The sequence below is a fragment of the Salmo trutta genome, chromosome 7 (genome assembly GCF_901001165.1).
Source record: "Salmo trutta chromosome 7, fSalTru1.1, whole genome shotgun sequence".
NCBI classification, from domain to species: domain Eukaryota; kingdom Metazoa; phylum Chordata; class Actinopteri; order Salmoniformes; family Salmonidae; genus Salmo; species Salmo trutta.
The window spans coordinates 45187488-45199515 of NC_042963.1; the positions used below are offsets into that span (position 1 = coordinate 45187488).

The window sequence follows — 12028 nt, forward strand, 5'->3', positions numbered from 1 at the left end:
AGATGTTTATTTTGCCATCATATCAACTGAAATCAAATTTTATTTGTCACACGCGCCAAATACAACAGGCGTAGACCTTACAGTGAAATGCTTACTTACAAGCCCAACAATGCAGTTTTAAGAAAAATAAGAGTTATGAAAATATTGACTAAATAAAAAAAGTAAAAAATAAAAGAGTAGCAATAACGAGGCTATATACAGGGGGTACCGGTACAGAGTCAATGTGTGGGGTACAGGTTAGTCAAGGTGTAACGAGTGCGCTGAGAGTCAGGAAGCCAGTTCAGGGAGTGAATATATTTAATAAATAAATGAACGAAACACAAACAGCGCACCGACATGAAACAGAAACAATGACGACTCGGGAAGAAACCAAAGGTCAGGTAATCAAGGAGTTGATGGAGTCCAGGTGAGTGTCATTATGCGCCTAACACTGGTGACAGGTTTGCGCCCTAACGAGCAGCCTGGTGACCTAGAGGCCGGAGAGGGAGCACACGTGACACAAGGTAATTGAGGTAATATGTACATGTAGGTAGGGGTAAAATGATTATGCATAGATAATAAACAGCGAGTAGCAGCAGTGTAAAAAAATAATAGTCCATGTAGCCATTTCATTAATTGTTCAGCAGTCTTATGGCTTGGACGGAGAAGTTGTTAAGAAGCTTTTTGGACCTAGACTTGGCACTCCGGTACCTATTGCCGTGCGGTAGCAGAGAGAACAGTTTATGACTAGTGTGGCTGGAGTCTTTGGCAATTTTTAGGGCCTTCCTCTAACACCGATATAGAGGTCCTGGATGACAGGAAGCTTGGCCCCAGTGATGTACTGGGCCGTACGCACTGCCCTCTGTAGCGCCTTCCGGTCGGAGGCCGAGCAGTTGCCATTCTAGGCAGGGATGCAACCATTCAGGTTGCTCTCGATGGTGCAGCTGTAGAACGTTTTGAGGATCTGGGGACCCATGCTAAATCTTTTCAGTCTCCTGAGGAGGGATAGGTGTTGTCGTGCCCTCTTCACGACTGTCTTGGTGTGTTTATACCATGTTAGTTTGTTGGTGATTTGGACCTCAAGGAACTTGAAGCTCTCAACCTGCTCCACTACAGCCCCGTCGATGAGAATGGGGGCGTGCTCGGCTCTCCTTTTCCTGTAGTCCACAATCATCTCCTTTGTCTTGATCACGTTGAGGGAGAGGTTCTTGTCCTGGCACCATACTGCCAGGTCTCTGACCTCCTCCCTATAGGCTGTCTTGTCATTGTCGGTGATTAGGCCTGTTGTGTCATCGGCAAACTTAATGATGGTGTTGAAGTCGTGCTTGGCCATGCAGTCATGGGTGAACAAAGAGTACAGGAGGGGACTATGCACGCACCCCTGAGGGGCCCCCATGTTGAGGATCAGCGTGGCAGATGTGTTGTTGCCTACCCTTACCACCTGGGGGCGGCTCATCAGAAAGTCCAGGATCCAGTTGCAGAGAGAGGTGTTTTGTCCCAGGGTCCTTAGCTTAGGGATGAGCTTTGAGGGAACTGTGGCACTACGGCACAGGTTGAAACAGGGACTGGATGCTGGAGAACTTGTGTGTTGCTCACTACAATTATCCGTATTATCCTATTTTCCTCTAGGAACCGGAAGCAATTGAGAATGACAGTGGAAACATGGTCCTTGTCCTTGTCTTGGTGATATGATAGCACTTTGTTGAAGTTTAGGTTAACTACACTAATCAAAGGGTGTGCATGAACACAGACATAATAGTAAGTTCACCTGTCAACTCAAGTGGGTTTCACACTGTTTTGAACCAAACACCTCACGTGATCGAGAGTTCAGTAAACTTATGGGGGCTTGTGATGTTAGTACAAATAAATAGTCAGCTGAGGACCTGCAGACTAACTGGCTCTGCTGTTGTTCAGTAACCAGAGTTAATGGATGGCCCTTTGCAGGCACATAGCTCTGAACCCAAACATTGGCAGAGATTTAAACTGGACCTTCAATTTATTGATTTGATGCCCTATGAAGAGCGAGAGTGACCAACATTAGACCACTTCTATGGCCTTGTGCTATAGTCAGGTGGGTTGTGGTTGCTACTGGGGTATAGTACCATAGACCTGTTTGGAAATGTATTGTTGTGTACTTGGTTTGCTTACATTAGATTTAAAAGAAAATGATTGCTTAATAACTCTGAGCCAGTCAATGAGTCATCTCTTGTGGTGATTCTCATTGCGAAAGGCAATTAATCATAACTCATCTTTTGTTTCCCAATTGGGTGCTGTAGTTGGTTCACAGGAAAGGAATAGGCTAGACTCATTCCTCTGACAAATGTTAGGGCTTCTTACCTGTCTGGCTGGTTAGTCAGCAACTGGTCTGTCCAACTCAGCTTCAATAGCTGCCTATAGATCCAATCAGTCGGCCTCAAAACACTCAAAAGAGTTATCCCTACTAGGAAATGTAGCTGCTATTTAGGGCTTGTGCTTATCAGAGGAAATTCCGGCTGTTTGTTAATGTTAGTGCTGCCAGGCTTTGCATGTAATTGGTACTTCCTGATCTCTGAGATGAAAGGTGCTTTGATTAAGGTTGGTGAGTGTCTTCCACTCATCACTCACGATCAAGTATTACTGGGTCGTTCCACGAAATTAGTGCCTTTTGCATTCCTTTGATATTTTAAGGAGAAATTGTGCACAAATGTTGAAATGTAAAAGCCTATTATATTAAATGATGTACCCTTTAATATAAACCATAGAGCATTTCCTGTTGGAAGGTGAACCTTCGCCCAAGTCAGAGGTCCTGAGCTGGTTTGGAGCAGGTTTTCATCAAGGATCTCTCTGTACTTTGCTCCGTTCATCTTTCCCTCAATCCTGACTCCCAATCCCTGTCTCTGAAAACATCCCCACAGCATGATGCTGTCACCACCATGCTTCACCGTAGGGATGGCGCAAGGTTTCCTCCAGATGTGACGCATGGCATTCAGGCCGAAGAGTTCAATCTTGGTTTCATCAGACCAGAGAATCTTGTTTTATCATGGTCTGAGAGTCCTTTAGGTGCCTTTTGGCAAACTCCAACGAGCTGTCATGTGCCTTTTACTGAGGAGTGGCTTCCGTCTGGCCACTCTACCATAAAGACCTGATTGGTGGAGTGCTGCAGAGATGGTTGTCCTTCTGGAAGGTTCTCCCATCTCCACAGAGGAACTCTGGAACTCTTTCAGAGTGACCATAGGGTTGCTCAGTTTGGACTGGCGGCCAGCTCTAGGAAGAGTCTGGGAGGTTCCAAACGTCTTCCATTTAAGAATGATGGAGGCCACTGTGTTCTTTGGGACCTTCAATGCTGCAGAAATGTTTTGGTACCCTTCCCCAGATCTTTGCCTTAACACAGTCCTGTCTCGGAGCTCTACAGACAATTCCTTCAACCTGGCTTGGTTTATGCTCTGACATGCACTGTCAACTGTGGGACCTTTTATAGACAGGTGTGTGCCTTTCCAAATGAAGTTCAATCAATTTAATTTACCAAAGGTGGACTCCAATCAAGTTGTAGAAACATCTCAAGGATGATCAATGGAAACAGGATGCACCTGAGCTCAATTTCAAGTCTCATATCAAAGAGTCTGAATACATATGTAAATAAGGTATTTATTTTATTTTGAATACATTTGCAAACATTTCTAAAAACCTGTTTTCGCTTTGTCGTTATGGGGTATTGTGTGTAGATTGATGAGTAAAATGTTATCAATTTTAGAATAAGGCTGTAATGTAACAAAATTTGGAAAAAGTCAAGGGGTCTGAATACTTTCCAAATGCACTGTATGGCTCTTTTGTGTGTCACTGTTTGTGAATTCAAATCAAATTTTATTTGTCACATGCGCTGAATACAACAGGTGTAGACATTATAGTGAAATGCTTACTGACAAGCCCTTAACCAACAAGCAGTTTTAAGAAAAATAAGTGTTAAGTAAGAAATAAAAGTAACAAATTGTCAGAAACATTATGTAAAAAATAAGTTACAAATAAAACGAAAAAAACACACACAATAGCACAATTGGTGTCACATCTACTCCCTCTCCTCCCCTCCGGCGTTCAACGTCACCGGTATACTAACCGCCAGTCCTGGGATCCATCATTACGCACACCTGGGATCCATCATTACGCACACCTGGGATCCATCATTACGCGCACCTGGGATCCATCATTACGCACACCTGGGATCCATCATTACTCACATCTGGCATCAATCATTACGTGCACCTGCACGTCATCATGAGGCACACCTGGACTCCATTACCTCACTTATTACCTCCTCTATATCTGGCACTCCCTTAGGTTCATTCCCCAGTCAGTATTGATCCTGTGTTTATGCTACGACGCTACTGTTATGTTGTCTTGTTCCATGTTTGTTGTTTTATTAAACATTTCACCTGCACATGCTTCTCGACTCACAGCATCTTCGTTACAATTGGTTAGGGGACTGTAAAACGGCAGCCATCTCCTCCGGCGCCGTTATGTTTGTCTTGGGGCTTTTAGTGCCTTCAGTTTAGGGTCTGCACCTTTTGACGAAGTTAGTGTGCCAAACCAAGTAATGAATAAAACCAGGACAGGTTAATCAGTGGTCACATTAACCTTTTGCTTTCCTTAAAGCCTGAAATTCATCTTTTCAACAATGATGTGTGAGCTGTCATCATCTATACACACCAAAGCCATTAATATACATGGTTATACTCTGGTACACACAACACTACAACAATGGTAACATCATCTTTTACACTTTTGGTTTAGAAAACCCCAGGTTAGCTCTCTTAACAGTTAAAGATAGAAAATGCTTTGCTGTAACAATACCATAAATATCTTAGGAAAGTAGTATTACAGGCTTGGGAAGCAGTTTTACATGTTTTATGAGTGGCATTTTAAACAGTGAGACAGTTACCCTTGATTTCCTGTCACACTTTAAGACAAGCTGACACTCCCTGTGTCACCTGGATTAGCATGAAACCGTGCTGGGGATTATGTAAAGTCACAGGGATGATGGTAAAGCTATGCTTTCAATGGGACTGCCTCAATGAATTTATCTCACCCTAAACTGGTAAGCCTGTGGCGTTGCTCTGGGCTAAAGGTATGACAATAGCCCCCTAAATGGTTAACTGAAAATGGGTAAGTATGGCGAGTTACTTGGTGTTGACTGAGAGCAAATGAGAATGTTTATTTAGCTGCGGAGGCGTGAGTGTCTCGTACGCCCTCCGCATATAATGCTGAGATGATTTTGGCACGTTTTTGTTTTATATGTTGTAATATCTTCAGTCTACAAGCCAGCTTAAAAAAAAAAGTCAAATCCCAACCTCTCCAACTGCAGAGATGGTGTGACCATTCTGAACGCCTGTGCCATATTCTTTTATTAGGTTGACAGGATATATTTTGATTCTTTTTTCTTTTTGAACTGTCTTATTTACTCTGACATCACACGCATACTATGTGGAATAACAACATTAGTGTTAGCAGATGTTTAGGTTAAGACACTAACAAACCCTGACCACTTGTTGTTTATGATATGAACCAAATAAATGTCTCTGACTGTCACAGTGCATTTTCATGATGACATACCTCATGGTTTTTCTATATAGGGGTCAGGAAGTCAGAGACATTATAAAAGTAGGTAACAGGATTGTAATGTGTTTGAGGTTGTCAGTGAGGTGGATTAGTACAGCCTGCCATGGTGACGCACAGCAGAGACAGGGACAGGGTCAGAGACAGGGACTGAGACAGGGACTTAGACAGGGACAGAGAAAGAAACAGGGACAGAGACAGGGACAGAGACAGGGACTGAGACAGGAACTGAGACAGGGACTGAGACAGGGACAGAAACAGACAGGGACAGAAACAGACAGGGATTGAGACAGGGATTGAGACAGGGACTGGGACAGAGACAGAGACAGGGACAGGGACAGGGACAAAGACAGAGACAGAGACAGGGACAGAAACAGACAGGGACTGAGACAGGAACTGAGACAGGGACTGGGACAGGGACTGGGACAGGGACAGAGACAGAAACAGACAGGGACTGAGACAGGAACTGAGACAGGGACTGAGACAGGGACTGGGACAGAGACAGGGACAGAGACAGAGACAGGGACAGAGACAGAAAGTGACAGAGGCTGAGAACAGAGAAGAGAGAAGAGGGCAGACACAGAGATTGAGACAGGTACTGAGACTGTGACTGACAGGTCTGTTGTGTTGTGTCTGCAGCTACATGACGGACGGTGGGGTGGGCGTGTACACACGCCGCCTCAACCGCCTGCCGGATGGCATGGCTGTGGTCCGAGAGACACTCCATCGTAACAGTTCCAAGGGCCAAGGGGACGCCACCGACAGGTATGTCACCACCCCTTCCCCTGTCCCCTAACCTCTTGCCTAGTTAAATAAAGGTTAAATAAAACAATTAAAAAGAAAACCTCACTCCACCTGCAGTGTCTGGGTCAGGTGAGGCTTCTGTACAGACATCCAATAGGATCAGTCTGGAAGCAACAAAGCTGCCATTGTTGGGAGGCTGACTGAGTCTGAGGGAAAACAGAGTGATTGTTTTCCTCAGTGCCACAGGCTATGGACACACACACACATGTACACATAGACACTCTACACACATGTACACATAGACACTCTACACACATGTTAACATAGACACTCTACACACATGTTAACATAGACACTCTACACACATGATAACATAGACACTCTACACACATGTACACATAGACACTACACACGATAACATAGACACTCTACACACATGATAACATATACACTCTACACAAATGTACACATAGACACTTTTCAAACATTTTAACATAGACACTCTACACACATGATAACATAGACACTCTACACACATGATAACATAGACACTCTACACACATGATAACATAGACACTCTACACACATGTACACATAGACACTCTACACACATGTTAACATAGACACTCTACACACATGATAACATAGACACTCTACACACATGATAACATAGACACACTACACACATGATAACATAGACACTCTACACACATGTTAACAGAGACACTCTACACACATGTACACATAGACACTCTACACACATGTTAACATAGACACTCTACACACATGATAACATAGACACTCTACACACATGTACACATAGACACTCTACACACGATAACATAGACACTCTACACACATGATAACATATACACTCTACACAAATGTACACATAGACACTTTTCAAACATTTTAACATAGACACTCTACACACATGTTAACAGAGACACTCTACACACATGATAACATAGACACTCTACACACATGTTAACATAGACACACTACACACATGATAACATAGACACTCTACACACATGTTAACAGAGACACTCTACACACATGATAACATAGACACTCTACACACGATAACATAGACACTCTACACACATGTTAACAGAGACACTCTACACACATGTTAACAGAGACACACTACACACATGATAACATAGACACTCTACACACATGTTAACAGAGACACTCTACACACATGATAACATAGACACTCTACACACATGTACACATAGACACTCTACACACATGTACACATAGACACTCTACACACATGATAACATAGACACACTACACACATGATAACAGAGACACTCTACACACATGATAACATAGACACACTACACACATGATAACATAGACACTCTACACACATGATAACATAGACACTCTACACACGATAACATAGACACTCTACACACATGTTAACATAGACACTCTACACACATGATAACATAGACACTCTACACACATGATAACATAGACACTCTACACACATGTACACATAGACACTCTACACACATGTTAACATAGACACTCTACACACATGATAACATAGACACACTACACACATGATAACATAGACACACTACACACATGTTAACAGAGACACACTACACACATGATAACATAGACACTCTACACACATGTTAACATAGACACTCTACACACATGTACACATAGACACTCTACACACATGTACACATAGACACTCTACACACATGTTAACAGAGACACTCTACACACATGATAACATAGACACTCTACACACATGTACACATAGACACTCTACACACATGTACACATAGACACTCTACACACATGATAACATAGACACACTACACGCATGATAACAGAGACACTCTACACACATGTTAACATAGACACTCTACACACATGATAACATAGACACTCTACACACATGATAACATAGACACACTACACACATGATAACATAGACACTCTACACACATGTTAACAGAGACACACTACACACATGATAACATAGACACTCTACACACATGATAACATAGACACTCTACACACATGATAACATAGACACTCTACACACATGATAACATAGACACTCTACACACATGATAACATAGACACTCTACACACATGATAACATAGACACTCTACACACATGTTAACAGAGACACACTACACACATGATAACATAGACACTCTACACACATGTTAACAGAGACACTTTACACACATGATAACATAGACACTCTACACACATGTTAACAGAGACACACTACACACATGATAACATAGACACTCTACACACATGATAACATAGACACTCTACACACATGATAACATAGACACTCTACACACATGTACACATGGATTTTGTGTTGCAGATATGTGGTAGTGGCCTGAGGGAACACACTTAATGTGTTGTGAAATCTGTTATCAAATTTTATTTGTCACATGCACCAAATACAACAGGTGTAGACCTTACCGTGAAATGCTTACTTACAAGCCCTTAACAATGCAGTTCAAGAAATAGAGTTAAGAACATTTTTACTAAATAAACTGAAGTAAAAAATAAAATAAAAAGCAACAGAATAAAATAGCAATACCGAGGCTACATACAGGGGGTACCGGTACCGAGTCAATGTGTGGAGGTACAGGTTAGTAGAGGTCATTTGTAAACGTAGGTGGGGGTGAAATGACTATGCATAGACAAACAGCGAGTAGCAGCGGGGGGGGGGGGGGGGGGGGGGGTCAATGTAAATAGTAATTTGGCCATTTGATTAAATGTTCAAATACGACTGGTGGAGTTATGTCATACATGCAGCTAACAAAAACATATGGAAATGTTTGCTCTACCCGAAATTACAACCAACTAATTGCAGCATTACTGCAAAAATGGAAGAGGAAAGTGTAAGGGGGAAAAGTAAGAACTTGTCTTTCGGCCCTGCATTAAAGACCATCATTGGTGAAAGAGAACTGTAATAAATAAAAAATTATACCAGTTTAATTTAAGGACCAAAAAAATGACGGCCTTGCCATATAGATTGCGAAGTAGTTGGGAAGAGATTTTTGACTTACCGATTCCATGGCATATGGTTTATGGAACTGATATGAAAAACTACGCCGTATTCAAAACTTTGAATTTTTCTATTTAAATTATTATACAAAATCCTTGCAACCAATAGAATGTTATATATATGGGGATACAACCATCCCAGCTCTGCAGATTTTGCTGCAAAGAGACAGAATCATTAGATCATTTGTTTTGGTACTGTCCATATGTAGCTTGTTTTTGGTCACAGGTTCAGGAATGGCTGAAGAATTGCAATATTTGCCTGGAGCTAACCCTGCAGATACCACTACTGGGCGATCTGAAAAGTCATAGTCAACTGATCAATAATATAAAAATACTTCTGGCAAAAAAATATATTTTCAATATACAATCTGTAGAAACAATGAGAATAGAAAGGTTCAGAACATTTGTGAAACATCACAGCACAGTTGAAAAATATATGGCAAGTAGAAATCCAATATGTATGGTGTTGAGAGATAGATGGGAGGGGTTGGATGGAGCTGAAGGTTGGGACTAATTTCAACAAGATAACTAATGTAAAACATTCTGTGCCCGTAAAATGTATATAGGTAAATAACTTTTTTGAAAGAGCACAGTTTGAAAGATATGGCAAATAGAAATCAAACCGGGTGGACATCAGAAATAGATGGGAGAGGAAGGACAGGAGTAAAAACAAACAAAATAGAACTGCTGTAAAATAGACTGTATCCATAAAATGTATACAGTATGTATAAGCTGGAAATACAGGCCTAAGTGTTGTTGTTCGTTAGTTTGCGCCAATTGGGGGAGGGGTGGTAGGGTTGGAGGGTAAAAAATGAAACATATTTATTTTTAAGATGTATTTGTATGTTTGAATGTATTTATATGTATATATATATATATATATATATATATATATATTTGCGAAAAAATATATGGGCGATTGGAGGTAATGCAGGCAATTACATTGATGGAAGCTACAATCTATCTGCAATATTATAGCTGATCTACCCGCTATGAAAAATAAAAAATATACATTTAAATTATTCAGCAGTCTTATGGCTTGGGGGTAGAAGCTGTTAAGGAGACTTTTGGACCTATACTTTGCACTCCGGCACCGCTTGCTGTGCGGTAACAGAGAGAACAGTCTATTACTTGGGTGACTAGAGTCTTTGACAATTTTTTAGGCCTTCCTCTGACATCGCCTAATATATAGGTCCAGGATAGCAGGAAGCTAAGCCCCAGTGATATACTGGGGCGTACGCACTAACCTCTGTAGCTTCTTATGGTCGGATGCCGAGCAGTTTCCATACCAGGTGGTGATGCAACTAGTCAGGATGCTCTCGATGGTGCAGTTGTAGAACTTTTTGAGGATCTGTGGACCCATGCCAAATCTTTACAGTCTCCTGAGGGGGAAAAGGTGTTGTTGTGCCCTCTTCACCACTGCCTTGGTGTGTTTGTACCCTGATAGTTTGTTGGTGATGTGGACACCAAGGAACTTGAAACACTCGACTCACTCCACTACAGCCTCGTCGATGTGAATGGTGGCATGTTCGGCCCTCCTTTTCCTGTAGTCTGCGATCATCTCCTTTGTCTTGCTCACGTTGAGGGAGAGGTTGTTGTCCTGGTACCACACTGCCAGGTCTCTGACCTCCTTCCTATAGGCTGTCTCATCCTTGTCGGTAATTAGGCTGTTGTGTCATCAGCAAACTTAATGATGGTGTTGGAGTCGTTTTTGGCCACGCAGTCGCGGGTGAACAGGGAGTACAGGAGGGGACTAAGCACGCACCCCTGAGGTGCCCCCCGTGTTGAGGATCAATGGGATGTTGTCTACCCTTACCACCTGGGGGAGGCATGTCAGGAAGTCCAGAATCCAGTTGCAGAGGGAGGTGTTTAGTCCCAGGGTCCTTAGCTTAGTGATGAGCTTTGTGGGCACTATGGTGTTGAATACTGAGCTGTAGTCAATGAACAGCATGCTCACATAGGTGCTCCTTTTGTACAGGTAGAAAAGGGAAGTGTGGAGTGCTATTGAGATTGTGTCATCTGTGGATCTGTTGATGCGGTATGCAAATTGGAGTGGGTCAAGGGTTTCCGGGATGAGGGTTTTGATGTGAGCCATGACCAGCCTTTCAAAGCACTTCATGGCTACCGACATGAGTGCTACAGGGCAGTAGTCATTTAGGCAGGTTACCTTCACTTTCTTGGGCACATTGATTATGGTGTTCTGCTTGAAACATGTAGGTATTACAGACTCGGTCAGGGAGAGGTTGAAAATGTCAGTGAACACTTGCCAGTTGGTCAGCGCATGCTCTGAGTACACGTCCTGGTAATCCGTCTGGCCCCACGGCCTTGTGAATGTTGAGCTGTTTAAAGGTCTTGCTCACATCAGCTACGGAGAGCGTGATCACACAGTCGTCGGCAACAGCTGGTGCTCTCATGCATGCTTCAGTGTTGCTTGCCTCGAAGTGAGCATAAAGGCATTTAGCTCGTTTGGTAGGCTCGCATCACGGTGTAGCTCACGACTGGGTTTCCCTTCGTAGTCCAGTAATAGTTTGCAAGCCTTGCCACATCCGACGGGCGTCAGAGCCGGTGTAGTTGGATTCAATCTTAGTCCTGTATGGACACTTTGCCTGTTTGATGGTTCGTCTGAGGGCATCGCTGGATTTATTA

The 12028-nt window shown here is 42.6% G+C and overlaps 1 protein-coding gene across 1 annotated transcript in view; it reads left to right on the plus strand.

Moving 5' to 3' along the window:
• Positions 1-12028, plus strand: part of nav2b (neuron navigator 2b) — a 104920-nt gene that overhangs the window by 44436 nt on the left and 48456 nt on the right. Inside the window, exon 11 of the mRNA XM_029759100.1 lies at positions 6205-6330. Within this exon, the coding sequence (XP_029614960.1) occupies positions 6205-6330 (126 nt within the window). The remainder of the gene's footprint in view (positions 1-6204; positions 6331-12028) is intronic.